Genomic DNA, 25,787 nt, shown 5'->3' on the forward strand with positions numbered 1-25,787 from the left:
AAGCCCGACGCACTATTGCCGGACCCTGTATTGGAGATGGAATTATACATGGAACTAATAAATATTTTTCTATCTAATCTACCTATTTGTTTAAAATCTCGAATACCACATTTTAATTACCTTTTAATACTCCTATACTTTAATAATTCTTAGGAAATGTATTAATCCATAATATCGGTTTTTCTATTCATTTATTAGACTCTTTAGTTTCAACTTTCAAGTTAGATATGTAGCTGGTTATTATAGGTAGTTAAACCACCGAGTGTTATTCGGTGGTTAAACACTACGTATTTGTATCAAATTTTAATATAACGTGATAGTGATAATACCACTTCTAATATACAGGGTGATCCAAATTGTATTCGGGAAAGTACGGCAGTATATTCTGCAGATAAAAATTCGTAAAAAAGGTCGTCTAAATTTATAGCCTAAAATATTTTAGGAGACACAGGGTGTAGAAATTTCATTTTTATTTCCACATTTTCCAAGTAACTTCTTAATAATTCTATTAATAGTTATTTATTAATTATTATTATTTCAAATAATTCCTCAAGTAACGTCAATATTTGATGAAAATTGGTGTCCGCGTGTTATTTGACATGAAAAATTTTCGATTTCGATGTCAGTATGACTCCTACTTGTAGAGGGCGCCTCCTACATATTTTTAACATGTTTAGAAGAGTAATAACTTTTCGTCCGTACCTGTATAAAACAACTGAGTAAAAAAATGTAGGTACATTTCCGTCATTGATTAAGTAAAAAATGTCTCTTGGTAAGGCGGAAAACGGAAAATTTCTGGTTTTTGTTTTATTTTTTTAAGTGTTTATTTTGATAGAAAAAATTCTACAAACACGTTCTCAAAGAAGCTTTTTTAGCTTCATACTTTGGTGAAGTGAAAAATCACTTGCCACGTTTCGTTTTGCTGGAAACATTATTAACTTTATTTTTTTTAATACGGATCTGATCATCTTAAATGCTTTAATTTTATCAACAATTAAAAAATCACACTTCTAAGTTGTTTTGCGGTCTATACCAATAAAATTATTGTTGTCTAGGTTTAGCCTTGACCCCTTCGTTTAAAACCGGTTTGACCTTTTCAATGGCTTCTTACTACAAGTACATAATATTAATTTAATGATTGAAACTAAGTTTATGTAACTATTAGCCTTGTATATGTTAAGGTTATTAGTTTAGAAGGGACTATGGTATAAATAATCAGCCGGGCTTCTATTCTATGTAACATTATTTCGCTTTTTTAATGTGTATTTTATATTTCTCAGTAATATTTCTATTTTGATTTATTTTGTTTTGTTGCTTTTGTGGTTAATATATTGTATAGGCTTGGTGCATTCTCCGCCGGTGCTGCCACCATCGGAGAAAATAGTAAACAACTGGCATATACAGATGCACGGATTTAAATAGCGAGTATACGAAAAATGTATTATATAATTGTTCTAAAAGTGTTAGGAAATAGGTATAATTTGTGAAAATTCTAAAAATAAAAATAAAAAAGGAAATATTTGGACTTCAGAAGGTATAATTGTTATGCTTATGCTGAAAGTACACACTCGCCGAGGCGACCCGAGGTGCGACAAAAAAAGGACGGTAACCTAACCAATATACAGGGTGAGTCTTAAATAAGTGCAAATATATTCAGGGCTGGCAGATCTCGATAAAAGAAGCATATTTTCTCTTTACCATCTTTCAGATAAGTCCAAAATAACCGAGTTATTTAAGATTGAAAATAAAAAAAATTATTTTTTTTAAATTTTGAGAGCCACCGGATTTTTTCTGTATTTGCATTCCTTTTAGTGCCGTAACCATAGAGTAAAGCCGTAACTATGGTAATATCAGAGATTAAGAAATTATACCGTGGGAAAATTTGCGGTGAACAGGCAGTTCTACGGGGTACGTGTTCCTGGGGTCGAAATATACCACCCCTGAAAATATTTGCGCTTATTTAAGACTCACCCTGTATAACCATATACTTACCCTTAATCGTCTGTCGCGACTCAGGTCACATCGGCGAGTGTGTACTATGCTGAAAGTATACCCTCGCCGAGGCGTAGTATATGCCTATTAATTTTTTGTAATGGGCACTTTGTTTACTCACTTGTTTCGTCGAGGTGCTTGAATCCACTTGTGTCTAGCCCTAGCAGGCAACTATTAAGCCCGACCAATCACGTTAGAGTTTTTGACAAACACAAATGAATTAACACACTCCAAATAACCACGCTAACCAACCTGATTGGTCAAGCTTAATAGTTGACCTCTAGGGCTAGACACTTCTCTTGAATCCGTTTTTGCTTTCGATAAAATCGGTGTGAGAAGTTGTGAAGCTATAAAATGTTGTTTCGGAAGAGTTGAATGTCCGGAAAATTTAATTTATTGAATGTTATTACACCCAACAACCACGTAATTACGCCCTCCTTTACGTGTTAACATTTTTTCGACAATTTTATTAACATTTGAAATTGTCACAACATAAATAGGCGACGCCCAGTTCGGGTTCTTTTTCACTTAATTTTTACTACCCGAAAAAGCGTTACATCACACAAACCTCGTACCTGAATGTTTTGTCCTTTCAATAACTGCACTATTAAAAACTAAACTACTCATCAATCAGAACTGCGTGAAATACAGAGCGAAAACTTTTAATTCCTGCCGTATCAAGCGCTGCGATCGGAATTTTTAAAATCAACTGAAATGCACCGAGCCTATAAACAAAACAGTTATTATAAATTATAGATGGGCTTCAGAGTAATAAATAAAAAAAATAAGCCGATTGCTTTAAAGGTTTATTTTCTGTAGAAAGTAGGTATAATAAATAAAATCCCAATCTAATTCAATTATTGTTTATCTTTTATTGACCCTATAACAATGCTGTAACATATCTAATCAGTTTTTCAAGAGGTTTTAAAAGTATGTGAAGGTGAAAGTTACACAGAGTGAATCAAACAAATTAATTACTAATTTAATCTTAAATTTAGATTTTTTAAATTGTTAGAAATGAATTAATAATCCTATTTATACCGCTTAAATAACGTGTTCTTTAATAGCGCCCAAAAAGTGACATACCACAAGGCAAGAGAAACTGAAGAAATTAAGCAAAGAAAATAAAGTCCTTCTACTCTGGGTGCCCACCAACGGATATAAGGTAATGAAAATGCAAATGATCTAGCTAGAAAAGGAGCGAACACTCTCCACTAACTGGACCAGAACCGTTCTGCTTCCCAAGTGAAAACTAACTTAAAACAGAAATGGGTAATATATCAAACCCAAGTGAAAACTAACTTAAAACAGAACTCAAAAAAATAGACTCCATCCGTAACCTGGAATGGCAATCTTTTAACGATCTAAAACACTCAAACAAATTTCTTGATTTATCAAGATGAATCAAAATGAAAGGTTTTTCTTGATTTATTAGAAACAATCTTCGAATTGTCACAAGGTTTTTAACAGGACACTATGTAGATAATTTGTGACTATGTTGTCAATGAACACCTCAGTAGATTGAAGCTAATAAACAATGGCGAATCCAGATTCTGTGTGGAAAATGTTGTTTATTGTATTTTGATCTAACGTTCAGGGTAAGTGGCTTGGCGCGGTTTCTTGTAAAGTTTGGTTTTTATAAAAATTCCACACCTGTAACTTTTAACCAATCAAAACGTGTTTTTTGGCAAATCACCATGGCAACGGATAAATTTCAGTGAAAATTTCACACCTCTACTTTTCAACCAATAACATGCTTTAATGTTGACTAGTTACCATGGCAACTGAAAAAATTTCCGGAAATTTTTTCGAGGCGCCACGAAACTTTAGTGGAAATTTTTTGACAGTTGAAAAGGTAAACATAAGATCTACAATCATAATGTGAATGAACTACAATGTCTATATATTGAAATATTACCCATTTGAGTTTTAGCATTTGATGTAACTAAGGTTGGTAATATTTTTATTTAAGGAAATATGTTAGATATACCTACATATGAATTTCTTCGAAATTGCCATGTTCTAAAAATATAGTTCTGCCGCCTTTATTTAACTAAAGCTGGTATTTTTCTATTTAACGAAATATGATGGATATACACTTGATTTTGATTTTCGGGTGTTATCTGGTTTTATATTTTCAATTTCTTCTTTAATGACTTGTTGGTTTACTTTTCCAAATCGCGACATTTCGCTATACACTTCTTACTCTACGTACAGACGTTTTAAAACTAGTAATAGCTTAATGACAGAATCGCAAAACAAAAATGACAAAACATTATAATATGTCAAAACATCAATACCTTTGGCCAACCTAACAAATTGAAATTATTTTAAAATGTCATGTTGGATTAATATTTTTTTTCAAATTTAGGTGTGAAATTTTTCTTACCGAATACCACGCAAGCTTAAATTATTCCTGGAAATTTTCTTTCGGGCACGAATATTTTAGGAAAATTATCCCTCGTCTTCGACTCGGGATAATTTTCAAAATATTCGTGCCCTCAAAAAAATTTCCGAAAATAATTTAAGCTCTTGTGATATTATAAGTGAAAATTTTTTCCTTGTAGGTACCCAACAGCGAATTATACTGGAAATTTTTTGACGTTTATAACTGTTTATAATGACAGAATATCTTTTTGAGAGTCTGGTTTTTATTTGTTTCATGATAATTTTGATACATTTCAATTATAAAGCTGTGATGAAAGTTTGTAAACTGCTTCCATACGCTTGACTTCGATTTCCTAGTATTCGCGGGTGTTAACTGCTTAATCTTCTGGCGAATATTTCCTTTGCTTTCATGACCGAAGCGAAATATTTTTTTTAAGCCGTGCCGCTTGACAGCTTCAAAACTGAAATAGTTTTTAGGTTTTGGATGGGTTTGGGTGTCACTTAGTTATCATAGTAACTAAATAATCAATTCGACCAAAAATCGAAAAATACATTTTAATTATTTGATTTTCAAACACAATTTGGTGTGGAATTTTCTTACCGAATACCACACGAAGTCAAATTAAATCTGGACATTTTTTCTCGCTCATGAATATTTTTAGAAAATTATCCCTCGTCTTCGATAATTAATTCATTTTCGGGATAATTTTCAAAATATTCATGAGCTCGAAAAAAATTCCGGAAATAATTTGACCTCTAGTGGTATTACTAGTGAAAATTGTGTGATCAAAAGTGTACGTGTCGAACCGGCAGATGTCGCGTCGGCAGAAATGTCGCGTCGGCAGAAATGTCGACGCGAAGTCCCTTTTAGTTGGAATGGAATACTCGACCCAGTGTTGCCAGAATTGAAGGATTTCCTTCAATATGAAAAATTTATAGTCAAACTTCGTCGATAGACGGGTTGAAGAATTTCTATTCAAGAAGACAATATGAAGGTTTCTGGCAGTTTTGCACAATAATTGCTAAAATATATAGTGAGAGTATTTATTGTTTTACCTACATCTATTTTTTCACTGTAAAGGTGGATGTTAAGGATGTCTGTTATTAAAGATTTTTTGCATTTTAAAGCAATTTTGCTGTCAAAAAGTCCGCAATTCGAAAGATTTTTACATTTAACAACAAATTAATAGATACTTTTTAGCCGACCATACCAACGACGTAGGTAAAGTAAGGTATGTTGGTGGTATAGGTAAATTGGTGATAGTTCTTTAATAATTTTTCAGCAATTCGCCTATTCAGTGGGAAGCTTTAAAACGTGTCGGTTAAGTCTATCTAATATCCTCTCCATGCTGCATAGTCTGCGGCGGGCTTCGGTTCATTTGTTTAAACGTAAACGTTTACTTCGTACCGGCAAAATTCAGTTTGATCATTTTTGTGATATAAATTGATTTTATTTGTAGTTGGCGAACTATTGAAAGGTAAGAGTTTGTTCGTGTGTTATCCCATAGGCAATATGCTACTTTTTAATGTGGTACAATAATAATGAGCTTAAAATATTATTTGCTCTTGTCAGGGCTTAAGTTATTCGGCCATTTTCTTAGCAATTTTGCGTGCAAAACGTGAATGTTAGGACACAGACTTTTAAATAAAATTATGATTGGCACTGTGGTGTCTGCGGAATCAGCTATCGAGAAGATGTGAACGCTAAAAATGGTGCCTTATAGGTTCAGTGCTCTTTTTGCTGTTTCCCGTATCACACAAATTGTCAAACCAGACCTGACGATGAAGACATCTTTATATGTGCGACGGTTGTGATAAGCAGTCTTCAAACGACTCAGAATAAAAATTATTATTATTATTTCTACTAGGTAAAATACTTGTTTTGTTATAAACTTAAAAATTTTCAGCCATTTTATTTACAACTGCTCGTAATCTCATATATCACCAAAATACCTTTCCACTATCACCAAATTAACTTACCTATAACCCTTATAACCAACTTACCTAACCAATTTGTATTTTTTTCAAATGTATTTTTCTGCCAAAATTGACATCATCTTATCGTTTTGCATATAGTATAAGCGATTCAGTGGCGGATACAGAGGGGGGGCCCATGGGGCCCGGGCCCCCCCTAAAATCTGTAAATTGTGTTAAATATTAGGCTTTTTGGTTAAAAATGGCGCCCTAAAAGGCATATTTTGCATTATTTTTTATTTGGGCCCCCCCTAAAATAAATTTCTGTATCCGCCCCTGAAGCGATTGTTTGAAACATAAACCTTCCGGATAGGTAAGTTGGAAAAATAATATATCTTAACGAATTCAAATTGCCAAATAACGAATTCAAATTGCCGAATTCATTTTAACCAAATTTGGTACAAAAATACTGGGGCACCCGAGAATCTGGCCATTAGTTTTTGGTGGGGGTGGGGGGTTGGTATAAGGGGGTATGGGAGGGGGAAAAATTAAAAAAAATCGTAACTCCAAAATTACAGTAGCTAGCGAAACGCGGTTTTCAATTTAAGATTAGGAATAATATTTGCAACAAAATTTGTAATAACATCAAAATCAGTCAAAGTCGCAGTTAATTATTCTCGGTTCATTCAAGCAGTCATATTGTAAGCAATGCATTTTTTGAAACATACTTTATAATACTGCTGTCGAGTATCTATCACAGCATTTTTGATAGTGTTATTTTCTTAATAAAATGTTTATTCAAATACATCGGTGTCTAAAAATTACCAGAAATAAGTTTTTAAAAATTTTCTCCTAATTATAAAAAACAGGAAATTTAGTGATTTTTCAAAAGATCTTGATTTTTTGTGAAGTTGAAGGAATATGAAGGTTTTTCTCTGGTGAAGAAATTCGCTTGAAATTTTCTGGCAACACTGACTCGATTCGACGCGACGCCGCGCCGCGCCGCATCGAAATTGTGTTTATAATCATCTTACCCTTTTTAGGCAAGTATAATGGATTATTTCAAATGGTTATTTATTGGATGAGAAATTTTAATTAATATGTTAACCCTAGCGACAATAGACATAGTACCGTATTTAACAAAAAATAATATCCTACTTTCAACTGATCATATCCCTCCCGATTCCCCCTCTCAGAAATACATGTAAAAAAATAACATAAGCTGGGCCCAGCGGTATAAAATTTTTTTAAATTCTGAATATAAAGTGATCTCTCTAAATTGCATTCATAAAACAGGTTATAAAATGTGGCAGAAAACTTTACAACCTAATCGTAAACATTGTGATTTCTAGATATATCTAGTTGCAAGACAGGTAACGACTAGATAATGATAAATGTAACCAAAGGTAATTGTATTAACAATACCAGTATATTGAGTAAAATATATTTTTAAATGATTATAAATTATTCGAAAATTTGTTGAGAAAAAGTTTTACGTATTTCCTTATTTTTTATAAAAAGATAATTTCATTTTAAATTTTAAATTATGCAGGCTGTTGAGAAATTACTTAAAGATAAAATTTAATGAAATCAACCCTTATCACAGTTATCAAATATACAGGGTAAGTGCAAATATTTTTAGGGGTAGTATATTTCGACCTCAGAATCACGATTATGAGTTTTTTTTTCGCGAAAATAAATATTGAAAATTTGTAATTTTTTGAAAAAATATTTTTTTTTTAGTTTTTAGTTAAAAAACATAATTTGTTAATAATATGGCAACATAGGTAGGAGATTAAATTTACAAGAAAGAAATTCCAGAAAAGATCCAGTAGTTCTCAAAATTTTAACAAATATTTTTTTTGTAATTTTTCAAAGTAAAATAACTCGGTTATTTTCGATTTTTTTAAAAAATCGTAAAGAGAAAATATCGTCCTATTGCTCCCAAAAGTCACTAACTAACATTTTTCCGAACAACCAAAATCAAAAAATCAAAGTGGAGAATCGATTGCAAAAGTCATTAACTACGATTTCTGGCTATTTATGTTTTATTTTAATACCGAATAGTTACTAACTATAACATCTTTATGCAATGCAATTCATCTTTAGACGCATTTTTCTCGGAAGTAATAAAAAGTAAGTTAGTGACTTTTGGCAGTAATGAGACGATATGTTTCTTATATCGAGATATCAACCAGCCCTGAAAATATTTGCACTTATTTAAGACTTACCCTGTATATTAAATTTTATAAACTTGTTGACAAACGAGGACAGTTTTCAAATTTTTATAATATTTTCAATCTTATTACTAGTTAAATGGTTGCTAACGCAATTTTAAGACAGGCCCTTTAAGGTACGCGCACACTGACCAGTGCCGCACGAATCGCCCTATTTTTTCTTGTCGCGCACACATGGCCGTACCGAACGCGCCGCATGCGCCGCGTTATTCGCTATTTTGTTCCTTTTTGCCCCTACTACGCCCGTATTTGCCAATCGAATTTCTCATCAGTCGCTTCCAGAGTCCTGTCTGCGTTGATAAGCGTGTTTTTTTAATATTTCTCGACAATGAATGACAACGAATAAGAAATAATTATAAGCTCCTTGCTATTGAAGAAGAAGAAATCACGAGAAAGACTCGAAAGATATAGGTTCAGAATATTTGCAAAAATCCACATTATTTCCATATTTAATTGAGGATGAACTAAAAATTTTTCAATATGAGCCATAAAAAATTTGTGAACTTTCTTAGCATATTAAATTTCTAATCTCCTCTTCGGCTACCTACCTAGAACAAGGAATTGTGTGTCACGTCAGCAGCACTAGCCGCATTTATCGAAAATCATTCTGGCCCAACAATGCTGACCGCATTTTCGTCGATGCGATTCGTGCGGCGCTGGCTAGTGTGCAACCTTCATTGAAAGTAACACAAACAATTTTTTTCTTCGGTCGAGGCGGCGCGTGCGGCTCTGGTCTCTGTGCGCGTACCTTAACAGAAAATTACTACCCGAGTGACGTCATGCGCGCGGAGAACAGATTTGCGACCGCCAAGGATCTTATCTAAACCAAACCAAACTAACCTAACCCTTATTGTATCATGACCTCACTAAAAACCTAAATCTTATGATGGCGGAACCAGGTCAAAGGGATGCATGGCTATGCGATGAGTTATAGACTGTATGATGAGTTATAACTCAAGTAATGGGGACACAAGGTCGCAATGATTAACCCTCCTTCCACTCATTCTATATTCTACATATACATTATTGTACTGTGTAAAACTGTCTCTTCTCTCTTCACTACATAGAGATACATTATGACGCACCCTTTATATTTATTTATTGTAAATCTTCTTTTACATTCAGTGGTGATAATTGAAAATTAGTTTAACGATCTACTGAAACATTAATAACTTTTGTCTAAAGCCAGCTACCCGGTAAGCGATAATTGCCAATATTTCGTAAGTACCGTTTAGACACCACCACGGTATTTAACTTTCCCTCAGTTATCGGTAAATTGTCCAAATTCAAAAGAGCAAATGCACTTAAAAGATAAAACACAACAAAGGTGACCGGCGTTGGTGCATAAGTTTTCTTTATTTATACACGCGCAACCAATACAATCAAATCTAGTAAAAAGTTCGTGACCATGTCGAAAAGTAGAAAGAAAGAAAACTGTTCAGAGAGAATTTGATTTTACACCTATTTTCATAACAGTTCAAATACTAGAAAAAAATAAAAATGTTTAAACATTTTTCCAATATTGGTATGTAATTATTTTTTTTTTAATTATAAACCAATAATAATCAAAATTTTTAATTATAGTTTTCTGCTTCTCAATTCATTTATCTTGAATGTGTTTTTTTAGGAGCTATTGCAACAAAGTCGGTATTCTGAAAATACTAATAATTTTTTACAATAATTGTCAATAATTATTATTATTTTGTTTTATTTATTTGGAAAAAATATTTAAAAAAAAATTATTTAAAAAACATCCTCAAATAGTCTAAAATAGATTTTGTGAACGTACTTGATATTTATACTTGATACTATATTTGTTATTATATTTATATATTGACACATTGATATAAATCGAATTATGCCGAGCTGGCTGAGTAGCCCCATGTTGAACTTTACCAGCCGCCAGCGCATCACGTGACCCTCAGTTCGCTATTACCAGCGTTTCAATAGGCTTGTGTGATCCGAATTGACAAGTAGCTGCTGGTAAATAATAAAATTCCTTTCGAACAGACATGACAAACTGGCAAATATTGATTTTTATTGCGATTTGCAGCGCTAATATTCAAAATGTGTGTGAACCCAAAACATTGGCTATTGAAACAGATTGGTAGCAGCTATTAGCAGCAGGCTGCAAGCTGCAACCAGCGGCTAGCACACCAGCCCAGTGTAACCGCCGCTTAAAAAGGCGAGCGGCCACTGCGAGCGTAACTAAACTAAGCTAAGAATATGAAAACAAACGGTAATTAAATGGGAACTCCACTAGGAACGATTTTCGCTCAGTAGTCAGCTAAGTTTTCGTATTGTATCTCTGCTGTCATAGAACTAATCGCTGCGAAAAATTCGCTGGTACCTGTCACGAACTAAACCTAGCGAAACTAAACTACGAGTCGAATCTTCGTTCATATATTTTCGTTTGTTTCGGTCAAGTAGCCGCTGACGCATTAAAAAGTATGGAAGCTGATTTTTACAAATCTTATCTTCGCTTAGTTTAGTTTCGCTCGCAGTGGCCGCCCGCCTTAAAGGCAGGCGGCCACTGCGAGCGTAACTAAATTAAGGTAAGAATATAAAAACAAACGGTAACTAAACGAAAATAAGTTTCATCGGCCACTGGGAACGATTTTCGCTCAGTAGTCAGCTAAGTTAGCTGCGTTTTCGTATTGTATCTCTGCTGTCATAGAACTAATCGCTGCGAAAAATTCGCTGGAACATGTCACGAACTAAAACGAGCGAAACTAAACTACGATTTCAATCTTCGTTCATATATTTTCGTTTAGTTTCGCTCAAGTGGCCGCTGATGTATTTAAAAGTATGGGAGCTGATTTTTACAAATCTTATCTTCCCTTGGCTTAGTTTAGTTTCGCTCGCAGTGGCCGCCCGCCTTAAGACATAAGTGCGGCATATTTTAATTCTGAAAAAGTGTTGACATATTTACCATGGACGTGCATATGGGTTATCACTAGAATATTTTTCTAAAAAAAACTTTTGCGCCACTGACTTTTTTTCTGCTTAGCAAAATTGTGTAGATTGTTTAGTGCCGATTAAAAGTTGGCTTTTGATATTTTGTTTTGTTGTCTCTTGATACTTTCTTTGATAATCTCCCTACGAGAGATGGCACATCATTTTTGAAACACCCTGTACATATTGGACAATTCGAGCAAGTACCATGAGTTTAGTACCACACAGAATATTAAACTGTGACGGCCATATACATAAACACATTAATATAAAAACACGCGGACGGTCCGCCCCATCTGAAAGCGCTGTTAGACATATTGAATAGATTTCGGATAATTTTTTTACATAGTAATGTTTTCTCATTTGTTGCAAGCTCCTTGAATATAACAATTTATAATTATTTGTCCATTTATACGTTATCCGTTATACCCTTGGTATACGCGCGTACATGTACTTTAATTACGATTACTGAATTATGATGTCCTGTAGAGTACCTAGTGTAGAGTCGTTAAGTTCGGTAAATATTAGTTTTCAATAATATTTATAAGTATTTAAAGTAACAATTAGTGTTTCTATAATTGTAAAATACATGAATAAATTCCAATGCAATGGAGTCAGATTTTGAAAGGGGAATATAATATATCTTTAATAAGGTGATGAAAAACATTGATTTGGGTAGAAAGATTTGTATATGTTTGTGTCCTTAAATAGGGGGTCTATCACACGGTCTTTCAAAAAACATGTGCCATCCCTCGTGCGGTGATACCTCCCGTAAAAAAATAAGATTTTTTTATATCAACAAAGTCTGATTCTGCCGAGGGGTGTCTCACTATTGGAATTACATGTACATTTTCTTGACAGTCACTGGCAGTTATTGGCAGTCGTCTAAATAATTATAGGGCCGTCACACAAAGGGGATTTTTTCCAAATTCGTGGCCAAAATTTAAAATTCTGAAATGAGCGAATTCTCATAATTAATATTTGAAATGAAAGGCAACCTATCTATCTATAAGCTAAAAAAAATTATTATAAATTTTCACCGTATTCTCTAGTTACGTTGATCCAAAGTTAGCTTTGGCAAGACAAAATGGTTATGCTGGCTGTCATTACTTAAATTTTCGTTACTAATGACGTTTGGTTTTATTGTGTTTCCAATATTTTTTTGCGAAAAGTGAAACATGGATTGTGTACCTTCATGTATGTAGAATAATATAATATTTTACTTAGTAGTATTTTAAAAATGCATATATAAACTTTTATTGGTTTTGTTTTTTATTGTTCAAAATGGAAAAAGAAAAAATTAAGCGTTCATTCGGTTAAGCATTTGGTACCCTATTAATGCGTATTAAGCTCAATGCTTTTCACTGTCTTATTTATCTCAATGCTTAATCTTATTAACTGTGTTAAAACTGACTGCTAGTTTTTGCTAATCTGTTCAAAATAACAGATTTTTGGTTCTAAACGTAATGTGAAATCTACTTATATAATAGAATAAACTGTCTCACACTAACAGCCACTTGCATCAACATTTTTTTAAGGGACCGTTAGGTTAAGGGTCTTTTAAGTACCATTATAACACTGATTGATGACCTGTACGTCACGTCAAATATATGGCACCTTTAAATTTAATTATCCTTTAGTTAATGGACACTTAAAAAAAATGTCTGTGAAAGTGACTGTAAGTGACGGATATAGGTACATATCAATACACAGGTTAAACCTCTGGGTCTAGAGACTTGAAATTTTGCACAAAGGTTTCTTATACAAAGTAGGCGAGCAATAAGAAAGAATTTTATAAAACTTGAATTTAAAGGGGTTGTAACCACCCTTTCAATATTGAAATATTTTTTATTTAGGAAACCACTGGTTTCGCGACAAACTGCTTGAACACGTATTTTTTATTTTTGTTTTTGACATACGAAGATATTTTTTCCACAACGATTGTCCCATAGGGGGTGAATATAACACCCTTCTCTCTCTCATCAAGCTGAAACCAATGAGAGTAAAAAGCTGAATTTTGGCTTACGTATAGATTGTTAGGTGTAGAGGTTCAATAAGTAGGGATATTTCGAAACCCAAATTTTAAGGGATGAACAACCCCTTAAATATTTTTTATTTAAAAAAAAAACATTGATTTTGGTGAAAAGCGATAGAAAATACGCGTTCAACCATTTTTCTGCAAAATTAACCATTTTTTAAAATAAAACATATTTTAGGGGTTGTTCACCCTTAAAATTCATATGTAATGAAAATGAAAAGCATAAGAACAATTTGCAAAAAATACATGTTTAAAGATGAAAACTACTGAATATTTTCTTCTAATAATTAATTTTACCTCTGTTTCGAACTTTGCAATTTTTATCACCCTGTAGAGCATCAAAGTGTATAATAAACATTTTCTTAGTAAATATGACTCACTTTTAATATAAATACTAGTTTTGAAAAGAAATAGTAAGTTTATCCTACAAAAATCATTTTGGCCACGAATTTGGAAAAAATCCCCTCTGTGCGTCATAGGCAGTCTTCTTCGTAGTCATATTTCGTAGCTATAGGAGGTTAACGCTTGGTTATAGTCTTCGATATATTTTAATTTTCTTCCAAGTGCTTTTTGCGATTCTAGTGAAATTTTGAGGGTGATATAGTGTTAAATATTTTAGTATATTAAAAAAGTGTCGACAGATTTACAGGTTTGTGCATATGGATTATCACCATGTCTTTGACCATGTTATCACTGAAATATTTTTATTATTTCATTGTTAAAGTTTAACATGCTGTAACTTTAAATGCAGTGCTATACAGTGCGCACCAAGGGCGGTTTAATAATAAAGTATAATATAAATAATAATATCTATAATAGATGTTTCTTTTCTTAACTTTTCTTAAACCTGCTGGCTTTAAATCTGAGACAGGGATTCTTACTGGCATCAGTGGCGGACTAAGCCTGTCGGGGGCCCGGGGCGGCGAAGCTAAATGTGGCCCCCGGTCTGTTTAGATAATGATATACTTCTAATGCACATTTTGTAAAAATTGAATGACGTTGGTTGTGTCAACCGAATGGTTGACAAAATTCAAGTATTTATACAGGGTGTCCCAGGCTGAGCCTGCGTTAGAAGTTTCTAGAGAGCTACAATATCTAGATACGAGATTTTGTGCATATCATTGTTTCACAATGATATCTATCGATTAAAAATATTTTCAATATGGCGGCACTTTCGGAAGTACCGCAATAGCGACAAGTTGACTGCAACTTTCTTATTTTAAATAGGTGACCCCATTTTTTATTACATACTTAAATTCTCTGTAAAATTTTATGAATTTTGATATTAAACACTCTATACCTAACGTTAACCGTTTTTGAGAAAAAAAAATATAATTTTTAGAGGAAAAAACTGCCTGTCAAAAATATGTATATAGCCTAAACGTCAAATTTAATGATTGCCACAACCACTGTACCATAAAGAGAAGACATGTGGTTATCTATGAAAACCATTGACAAATAACTTAAAAGTTAAAATAAATAAATTCCGTCTCAAAATATATAAAAAATTATAATTATTCCATATTTTAAACAAGGAAAATTACTCCTTGATTTAATTTCCTAAATAGAAAATGCCATTGACAATTACTGGGGCCTAATAATTGATAATTAAATAAATATCTGCTTCCATTTATACTGCTTATGTTGGCGTATACGTATGGTTTGCATACTCCACCTACAAACTGCTTTATAACTACTTTATAACACATATTGGCCTTGTTTGCCAGTTGAATAAAAAATTACTTATTAAGAATCGGAGGCCCCCTAAAACACGGGGCCCGGGGCGGACCGCCCCTTCTGCCCCCCCCCTTAGTCCGCCACTGACTGGCATGTAATTTTGACTTGAAATATTGGTGATAGAATAGAATAAGCCTTGATTATGGATATTATATATACAGGGTGGCGCACCTCATTCGCCTCGGTTGATTATACGAAAACGGAAAGATGTAGAAACAAAATATTTTATGGGTATATGTGGGGAGGCAATGTGCACAATTTAAAATTATTTTGAAATATACGGTGTCTCAGAACTAAGATTCATACCAAAGTTATATTTTTTCTTATGGAACACTCGGTATTTTATTTCATTTTTGAATTCTTGGGCCCAAAAAAAGGCATTTATTATAAGGGTTAAATATGTTTAAAATCATTGGTTTTTGAGATATTTAAAGATATTTAAATATGCATGCTACAAGAGAATTGATTATCAACACTCTGTACATTACTTTTCAGAATTAATTCTTTTGCTGGGTTTAACGGTAAAGAAATAAACTTTACTGAAGAATGTTATTGTTTTCTTAAATTTATACAGGGGTACCAAAAAGTAGTGATCTATTTTACGGATTTATTTTATATAAAAACTTTGTTATTTCAAATGCAACACCCTGTATTTTTTTAAATAAATCAAAGCAGATTCAAATGCTCTTTCAAACTATATTAGAATTTCCTATACCTATCTATCTCAGATTTTGAATAAAAAGATATTTTTAAATAAAATGGTAATCAAGATGGCTGGTATCGCCATGGCAATTTTCTAGTGACAGTTAGTAACTATTTTCAAAATCGACATTAGTGTATGGACATTATTATTTAAACAGTTTACTAAAATTTACCCACAATGTTTAATAAGTAAGTATTCTTTATTTGATTAAGAAACATAAAGCCATATCTGCTGGTTGAACGAATGGATATGTTACTAGTGATTTTGTTTTGTAAGGAAAATTATTTCTTAGCCTCAAGAGCTATTGCTCAAAGATATCCAAATAGGAATCTTCCTGATAAGCGTTCCTTTGAAAAACTACTTGTCCTATTTTCTATTTCGCAGAATTGGTAGTGTAGTTTATAAAAAAAACTATTAGGCAGAAACCTGTCGTTGGAAGTTAAGAAATTGAATTTGCCGTAATTGGCTCTTTTATAAAAAATTCATATATCTACAAGTTATCGTAAAATAAAATAAAGAACTACTTCTTCGTTTTTCTTGATAGAATAATAAATACATATTATTAATAAATAATATTTATTAAACTATTGTAGATCAATTAAATAAAAGTAAACTGGTAGAGATTTAAATAAAGTCTATAAACTAATGTCGATTTTGAAAATAGTTACTAACTGTCACTAGAAAATTGCCATGGCGATACCAGCCATCTTGATTGCCATTTTATTTAAAAATCGCTTTTTATTCAAAATCTGAGATAGATAGGTATAGGAAACCGTAATATAGTTTGAAAGAGCATTTGAATCTGCTTCGATTTATTTAAAAAAATACGGGGTGTTGCATTTGAAATAAAAAAGTTTTTATGTAAAATATATCCTTAAAATAAATAACTAATTGTTGGTACCCCTGTATAAATTTAAGGAAGCAATAACATTTTTCAGTAAAGTGTATTTATTTGCCTTTAAACTCAGCACAAGAATTAATTCTTGAAAGTAATGTACAGGGTATTGATAATAAATTCTTTTGTCGCATGCATATTTAAATATCTTTAAATATCTCAAAAACCAATGATTTTAAATATATTTAATCCTTATAACAAATGTCTTTTTTTGGGCTCAATAATCCAAAAATGAAATAAAATACCGGGTGTTCCATAAGGAAAAACATAACTTTGGTATGGATCTTAGTTCTGAGACACCCTGTATATTTCAAAATAATTTTAAATTGTGCACATTGACTCCCCACATATACCCATAAAATATTTTGTTTCTACATCTTTCTGTTTTCGTATAATCAACCGAGGCGAATGAGGTGCGCCACCCTGTATAGACAAGGGAATAAGCAAAGAGAATACATCGAGCTGATTGTCGAGGTGTGCAGGCTATGCCCTGAATTTCAATTTTTAACATTGTCGGCGTTTTAGGAGGGATGAGAGTTCTTAACCGACCTACGGAAAATTTTATTAAAGCGGTGGTTATTGGGACCCTTCCGACTGTTGAGATAATAAGTTTTCTCATTTGCTCACTAGATCACTAGACAAGCGGATGCGATAACTGCGGGGAGTGATCGTCGAAACCATAGAGAAATATAAAATAAATTGAAAATTAAATATAAAATTCGATCGTTGGGTTACTGTCTGATCGAGCTCGAAACAACATTGTGGCAATTTCTTTTTGAGAAATTGTTTAAATAAAAAGTCTATTTAAATGTATAGTATTTTATAAAGAAAATTCTTTGTGATTCCAATGTCCAATGGTGTTAGTGTGTAAGGCCTTATTGTGGAAAGGATTTGTTTTATTAATTAACTCATTAAACTGTCCTGATGATGGGAATAAATTTCTCGAAAGCTTGACAAATTAAAAAGTAGTTTTATTAGTCTATGTGGTGATTATTGACTGCATTCTCACTTGAATTAATTAATAATAGATCTTTAAGCTCGCAGTGATTATCCCCCCCCCCCACCCCACTTTGACCCATTCTACGCATTCTCTCACTAGAATTAGTTCTTTTTTATTTAATTTATATATAAATAATAGAAATAGAGGACCGTCTATTCAAGATGGTTATGACAAAATTTGAATTACTGTAGACATTACACTTCTTTAATTGATTAATTTTAATTTATTAGCATTAATAATTCATAACTTTGTTTTTTGGCTCGAAATATATTTGAGAGGGTTTATAGAAAGGTAATATTCATACTCAAACCTACGAAAATGCGAATTATTTTAAGCTCAAAAAGTGAAAGTATAACACATATTTATACAGTGTGGCCTACTAAACTGAAAAAAGTCTATAAAATATTGTTTCTTCTTTAAATCTTAAAAATATAAAATCGTGAAATATGTAAAATACATTACCGATATTTTTTTAACTGAAAGTAATTGTCTGTGCTTATCGGTTGCTTATTTCGTCGATGACAAAAAAAGTTGAGAAATTAGATTAGAATTTGTTTTTACTGTAAAACTCTTACTTAAATTTTTTTAATCGCGCTGTACTTGATGTGTACAGAGTGTTTTCTTTAACACTGTAATGATACGTTATATTGGTTGGTATGGTACCGGTACAAAAGTTGCTCACCCCTATAACTTTTTTATTCTTTTAAATAAAAAAACGAGAGTTGGTATGTTAATATATGACATAAATTAGGATTAATTGACGTATTCAATTATTTTCTACCATTTCCTGTTTCATCGGAAATAACTACAACTTTTGATTTTTAAATGGCACCCTCGGTATTTTTTTACTTTATTCCTCTATGCTTTATTCGATAGAAAATCTCACTCTGAATCGAATGACATATCATATATCAACTTTTGACACTTTCTCTTAAAACAAAATTGTATGTTAAATTTCAATCTAGAGTGTTATGGCTGTGTTAAAAACACTAATTTTTAATCAAGGAACCTGTTGTCCTGGCCGGTTAAAAGATGCCCAAATAGTAATTTTTAATCATATCTCTTTTTCAAATGGAACGAGGGTGGCTCATTAGCATATTTAGAAAAAGCATTTTTTTACGCATAATTTGGTGCCACACACTTGATATTTCGAGTCAAGTTGTCGTTATAAACCGCATGTTACAATTTCAAATACATATGCCATATGCGAAAATGTTAAAAGTTGACATATAAAATGTCATTCTAGTCAGACTGTTATTTTCTATCGAATAAAATAGAAATATAACGAGGGTGCCATTTAAAAATCAAAAGTTGTAGTCATTTCCAGTGAAACAGGAAGTGACCAAAAACAATTGAATACGTCAATCAATCCTATTTTATGTCATGTACTAACATACCAAATCTTTTTTCTTTTTTATCTGAAACAATAAAAAAGTTATAGGGGTGAGCCACTTTTGAGACGCACCCGGTATATTTTTTCCCGTCAAACAAGTAACTAAGGGATTCTGTATACTGATTTTTACACTAATAAAACTATAATAACTAGTAGGCAATTTAATAATTGAAGGGTGCAGGCAAAGAAGGCGATATGTCAATTTTTGTCGAAATCGAGTTAGTCAGGGCATCTATTAGACAAAGCTGTAAACTTTTCTCCTACAAATTGTGAAGACTTAAAAAGCGAGCAGTCAACAAATACAACCCATTTTATTTTTGCCATACAGGCTAAAAAGGCGATACGTCCGCGCGAAACCCCGAAAAAAGGCGTTAAGTCGCTGGCGTTGTCGAAACAAGTTACAAAATCATACGCATTATTTTGTCAGTAGGTTTTTAATAGGCATGCAGGGTTGTTAGTTCTGTGTTTATTACGCCTATGTTTGTTTGTGTTATTTGTTTATAGTAAGTTATATCGTTGTTTAAGTTTTGATTGAATTATGAATACGTCTGAACTAAATAACTCTAGTAAAAAACGAAAAAAATACGGTAAAATGAGTGATGTAAATAAACTGATAAACCTCAGAAGTCATTCTCTAGGAGAAAACTGTAAGTGTAAAAGGTTTAAGTGCTTTGAACATATTTCAGAGTCGTCTCGAAGAAAAATAATTCAGAATTTTAATTTGCTTGGTTCAATCAATGAACAAAATATATATTTGTGTGGTCTTATTTCGGTTTTGCCGGTTAAACAACGCAGGCCCAGACAGTCTGAGGAGAATGCTGTCCTCCATGATGCTACGTTTAGCTATCGCGTAAGACTTCAAAGTGCAGAGGGAAATACCGAAGAAGTGCAAGTATGTCAAAAGGCATTCATGGCTATCCATGGAATCGGTCGAAAAAAGTTGGAAGTTTTACAGCGATCTTTAAAAAGGATTGGAGAGGCACCAAAAGATCAAAGAGGTAAGCACAAAAACCGCAAACACACACTGTCTGATGAAACTCGAAATGTGATCAGAAGTCATATTAAATCATTTAAAGGTCGCAAAAGCCATTATAGCTTACATGATTCGAATAAATTATATTTGCCGGAAGACCTTAATATAAAAAAAATGTATGCATTGTACTGTCAGAAGTTTCCAAACCATCCCATTTCCTATGAAACTTATAGAACTATTTTTTCAAATGATTTTAATATAGCCTTTGGATATCCGAGATCTGACACATGTAGTCAGTGTGATGAATACCAAGCAAAAATTAAAAGTTTAGAGACTCAAAAGCTGAATTTATCAGAAACGGATCTGAAGTATCGTCAAATAGACAGAGATGTACAGCGAATCTCCACAGAAAATAAGGTGCATAAGATGAAGGCTGAGCAATTTTATAAAAGGAAAAGAGAAGCTAAAAGAGATTGCCAACAATCTGTAGACAACGAAGCGATTTGCTTGGATTTCGCTAAAAATCTGCCTGCTCCGAATATAACGACCAACGACGTATATTATAAAAGGCAGATGTCAACTTTTTTTTTTAACATTCATGTTCTTTCTACATCTCAAAGCGTTTTCTATGGGTATCCCGAAACTGTAGGGAAAAAAGGCAGTGATAATGTATGCTCTTTATTGCACCATTTTTTATATAATTACCTCGACAAAAAAATACCTAAGCTTGAAATATTTTGCGACTCCTGCGGAGGCCAAAATAAAAACTATACGATGATGCGATTTCTACACTACGTCGTGCATACGGAGAAAAGGCTAGACAGTGTGAAAGATTCATTTCCGATACGAGGGCATTCGTACTTAGAGTGCGACAAGGATTTTGGTTTAATAAACCAAAAGAGTAGAATCGAAGTTCCAGAAGAATGGTATGAGGTGTTTAAAATGGCAAGAATCAAACCGGTCCCTTTTGATGTTGAAAAAGTTACACAATCGTACTTTCGAAGTTGGACTGCTTTTCTATTAAAACGCTACCGACGTATATGCCCTTTTCCTTCTAGACCGCTCAAGGAACTAAAAATAGCCAAGGAACATCCCAGATTGATTTTACATCGGGATAGCTATAATGGTAGTTGGGAAAGTAGTGTCGTCATCGACGCGAAATTTAAAGTCGTGGGAAAAAATAAACTAAAAGAAGAAGAGTTTGAACTTCCAGATTATTTATACAAAGGTAAAAAACGATTTTCTTTTTGTAGCAAGTGACTAATACATTATTATTTAATAGATCTATTGCCTATAAGTACATCAAAATGGAAGGACCTTCAGAACCTTAAAAAGTTTTTACATTCATCTGCTCAAGACTACTTCAATTCGGTACCACACGAGTGACATGGTTGTGTAGCAGGTAAAACGAACTCTTTTTCTCAAGTCTGTTCAATCTAATTTGAGCTATATTTTTAGATACTCAGCCCAAAAGTTCTATAATGATGACAGACACCAACTAAGCACTTTAAAATTTTAGTTTTATGGGCATTTATTCAAATATTGCCTTTTTTTTTGAAATATCATGTTATTTTTTTCATGACATAACTCCTTTTTTCCCTGTCTTAATGTGACTTTTTGTGAAAAAATGCCTTTTTTGAGATTAAAAAAAATGTTAAAAATCTAACTGTGTGTATTTTTTGTACACCAGAACCCTATTAAATAATAGTACATAAAAATAATGTCTACTTTGCTTTCGTAAATTAACTTTTAAAGCTCTTCAAACTTTTAAAAGCGTTTTTCTCGGAACTGACTTTTTTGACATATCGCCTTCTTTTCCTGTACCCTTCAATTATTTTAAGTTATAATATTTTATAATAATGAAATAGCGTTTTTTATCGTTAAACTGCAATTCTAAAATTTTAATTTAATTCAGAATTTTTAATTTTTATTTTATACGGGAAACTCTTTGCATACGCAATATAATATTATATTTACACAACAATATAATATTATATTGTTGTGTAATGCGTTTAATGTCTTGTCCAAATAGACAAACTATTATGTGTAGTGTTGTTGATTTTACCCTTAATCTAAGGGGGGGGGGGGATTTTACCTACGCTATATCAGGAGAAGTTGATTGGATTGAATTATAGTTTTGACATAAGGACCTTGTAGCTGAAAATAGCTTCGATAAAGACGAAAATACACGTCAAATTTAATGTCGGCAATGAATCGTCGTGAATAGGGAATGCAATCCCGCAAATGCGGGATCCCTCTGAGATTCCGCGGGATCAAAGTTGCGGGATTTACCGTGCGGGATCCGCGGGATCGACCCATTACTACTGGGTAACCGAATCGATCTCTATCCGGGTGAAACCATTTCGTTCCGGGCCGATGCATCGACGGTCGGAACCCGAGGATTCCCCTTACGGCTTGGCCTTTAAAAATAAGTGAAACAAACAGGTTACTTGTTAGATTTCTTTCTGGCGTATGTGCGTAAGTGAAGAAAACCGTTTAACTAGTACTTGTGGACAATTTCGTCAAATAAACTACCGGACATATGTAATTATCGGGACAAGCAAAATTTTAGGGTAAATTTAAAGTTGAATAGGTATCTCTTGAACTAAAAAGATTTTGGGATGCGGTTTGGACCAGGTTTTAGATGCATCTATTGTGATTAAGATGCTGTATGGTTTTCGAAAATATATTTAGCGAATTCTCGTATACAGGCTGTTTTATAAGAATGTGAAAATTTGGTCAAGAATCTTCTTTACCGCAAATTTACAATTTTTAAGAAATTTTTACCAAGTACGACTAATCTGTATTGAAAATTGAAATTAGAAAAAACAATTTGATAAGTTTTTTAATTTTTGTTTTAAGGAAAATACGATGTTTTTTTTTGAAAAATATGCATTTTTATAGTCATACGTATGGTCCTAAATGGTACAAAAAGCTTTGTACATTCTGCATATGCCAAAAAATGTTTGATATAGAGTGTATCTAAAAGCAGATAACTAAAACAAGTTAAAAAAAAAATCAACATCAGAATAATATTTTTATTTATAAAATAAGTAGATAAATTATAATAAAATTTAAGTTTATTTAATATTAAATATATTTTTTGAACACCCTGTATACATCGGTCCAAATTTCTGTACAGCTAGTTTAAGATACACGCTATATCAATATATTGTGGGCCTATGCAAAATGTACAATGCCTTTTGTACCATTTAGGACCAAATGTATGCCTATTGTTTACAGTCCCGCAATTTTGCGGATCCGCGGGATTGACTGCTTTAATCCCGCGGGTTTGCGGGATTGAGATTTTGGTGCGGGATTGCATTCCCTAGTCGTGAATGTCGGCAATTTAAAAAAGAAGTTGTTTTAATTCCTTGTCCTAAATATGCGAACGCAATTTCATCTGCGTCTGTAACATAAGGACGCAAATCTACCACATTTTTTTATAATAATAATAAACTTCTAGAATAGAATATAAATTCCTTTAGGACTATACATATATTTGAGAAATATAATATTTTTTACTTTTATTTAAAATGTATTATATTATTTACCGTCTTCAGCCTAACAAAATTTTTGTAAAAAGTAAGCACATAAGAGTATTCATCCTTAACCTAGATATTATCTCACCGTATTTTTGCAATATTAACTTGCGTTCAGGTTTTGATTTTGTTGCAATAACTAAGAGGATAAGAACCTGTAAGTACCTACTTATATACTCTATTATATATATTTCAAAATTATTTTATATCGAATAGATAAGGTTTTGATCTACCTATAATCATCCTGCATGTTTATTGATATTCATATAAATATAAAAACTACAACATCCAAATATAAACCAATTCAAAAATATAAATAAACTAATATCTAGTCCAAAAAATAATAATATAGCATTTTATTTACCTTTTTGTGTTTAAATATAGAGTAAAAACCAATCACAAAACACTATCACAACTTGTCATACATTGTATTAACAAATAGCACTTGTTTGCGGTATAATTTAAACTTGGTTTGGTTATTATATACCAACAGTCAATAATTTATCACTTTTTTTCACGGACCTTGGAATATTTGCAATTGAATTTCCCACCTGCTGTAGAAGTTTATTGGACTTGAATATCTCTCAAGTTACCTTACTTGATGATACTAATATACTATAATATCGTCTACTTATAAAAAAATCGCCAATGGTTCTTGATGATGGGGGTCCCCTTTCCATGTTATGGGAGGATTATTTTACGCTTGACATTGAAATAATAAATTTGCAAATCTATATTTAAAAATATTAGTATTTGTTACATGCATATTATAATACTTTAATTTTGACATACATTATTTAATTACTTGATAGAATCGAATTATGAAATATTTGAATATTGAATTTACCGGTTAAATTATATTTTAAACCACTAGTGACATCCATAGGTTTCTTAGAGAGTATTACTCAAAAAATAAAAGAAAGCTGTTAATTTCTTTGTGAGGACATCTTTTGGTGTATTGTTGAATAAATATTAAGTTTTGTAGCGACATCTACCGGTGATATTTTCAAGCAGTTCTTTTTTATGGTGGCTCTGAAAATTTGTAAGTAAATATTTTTAAAATCAGCGATCATCTCAAAAAACGGTATATAATTAGCGATTCAATATTTTAAATAATACTTAACATATCATTGTATAATTTATAAACTGCATATTGCAGTGTATCTTATTTTCTGTACTAATAATTTCCCGAAAAAGTAAATGTTAGGTTATAACAACATAATTTGTGAAAGTCTAGTATTTAAGATTTGTTGATTCTTAGTTTATTATTTTTAGATCACAATGGGGAAGATAATGAAACCAGGTAAAGTCGTATTGGTCCTTGGTGGCCGTTACGCCGGCAGGAAAGCTATCGTAGTAAAAAACTACGATGAAGGAACTGGAGACAAGCCCTATGGTCATGCATTAGTTGCTGGAATCGACAGATATCCACGTAAAATTCACAAAAGAATGGGTAAAGGAAAGATGCATAAAAGGAGCAAAATTAAGCCATTCATTAAGGTATGTTTGGTTGTACTAAAATATTAATCATTTAGTTAGTATGTTACAGTTGTTTCTGTGTACGACAGTCTTCAATAAAGTATGTTAATGCCTATTTCTAAAATATAGATTAATAAGTTGTATTATACAGTCATGTATGTTTATTTGTGATTAAACTGAGCTTATTTTTTTAGACACTAAACTACAATCATTTAATGCCAACTCGTTATTCAGTAACAGATCTTACTGATGTTAAAATCACAACCAAGGATTTGAAAGACCCAATGAAGAGAAAGAAGGCTCGTTTCCAAACAAGAGTTAAGTTTGAAGAGAGGTATAAGCAAGGAAAGAATAAATGGTTCTTCCAGAAATTGAGGTTCTAATTATAATATATTAGCATTTAATAAAATAAGATAATTTTAGTTCATTTTTTTATTTTATCCTATTCTGCATTTAAAAGCTTTCTGAATGAAAATATATTGAGTCTTGACTTGATTATTGTTGAATTAAAAATAATGTTTGACATAAAATAATGTAGTTA

At 32.2% G+C, this 25,787-nt stretch overlaps 3 protein-coding genes across 6 annotated transcripts in view; 2 read left to right on the forward strand and 1 right to left on the reverse strand.

Moving 5' to 3' along the window:
• Positions 1–24,396, reverse strand: part of LOC115881874 (cationic amino acid transporter 3-like) — a 64,229-nt gene extending 39,833 nt beyond the window's left edge. Inside the window, exon 1 of one of the 2 annotated variants that reach the window (XM_030899579.1) lies at positions 24,132–24,396. The gene's annotated coding sequence lies outside the window, so the exon portion shown is untranslated. Of the gene's footprint in view, positions 1–23,855; positions 23,875–24,131 lie in introns of those variants that run through there. The other variant, XM_030899580.1, reaches the window with a different exon arrangement.
• Positions 20,951–22,045, forward strand: LOC115881875. 2 transcript variants are annotated; one of them, XM_030899582.1, is made up of 3 exons: positions 20,951–21,453; positions 21,508–21,627; positions 21,684–22,045. In XM_030899582.1, exons 1-2 carry the CDS (start codon positions 21,000–21,002, stop codon positions 21,609–21,611), a joined length of 558 nt encoding a protein of 185 aa, XP_030755442.1. In that variant the 5' UTR covers positions 20,951–20,999; the 3' UTR covers positions 21,612–21,627; positions 21,684–22,045. The 2 variants fall into 2 exon arrangements, with proteins under 2 accessions (XP_030755442.1, XP_030755441.1); XM_030899581.1 differs by having other exon boundaries at positions 21,508–22,045.
• A 340-nt stretch (positions 24,397–24,736) lies between the features above and the next one.
• On the forward strand, positions 24,737–25,668 carry LOC115881876 (60S ribosomal protein L27). 2 transcript variants are annotated; one of them, XM_030899583.1, is made up of 3 exons: positions 24,737–24,809; positions 25,043–25,267; positions 25,441–25,668. In XM_030899583.1, the coding sequence occupies exons 2-3, from the start codon at positions 25,049–25,051 to the stop codon at positions 25,627–25,629; spliced, it is 408 nt and encodes a 135-aa protein (XP_030755443.1). In that variant the 5' UTR covers positions 24,737–24,809; positions 25,043–25,048; the 3' UTR covers positions 25,630–25,668. The 2 variants fall into 2 exon arrangements, with proteins under 2 accessions (XP_030755443.1, XP_030755444.1); XM_030899584.1 differs by having other exon boundaries at positions 24,755–24,851.
• The last annotated feature ends 119 nt before the right edge of the window (positions 25,669–25,787 follow it).

The sequence above is a fragment of the Sitophilus oryzae genome, unplaced genomic scaffold (genome assembly GCF_002938485.1).
Source record: "Sitophilus oryzae breed Bouriz unplaced genomic scaffold, Soryzae_2.0 scaffold_1744_pilon_pilon, whole genome shotgun sequence".
NCBI lineage: Eukaryota > Metazoa > Arthropoda > Insecta > Coleoptera > Curculionidae > Sitophilus > Sitophilus oryzae.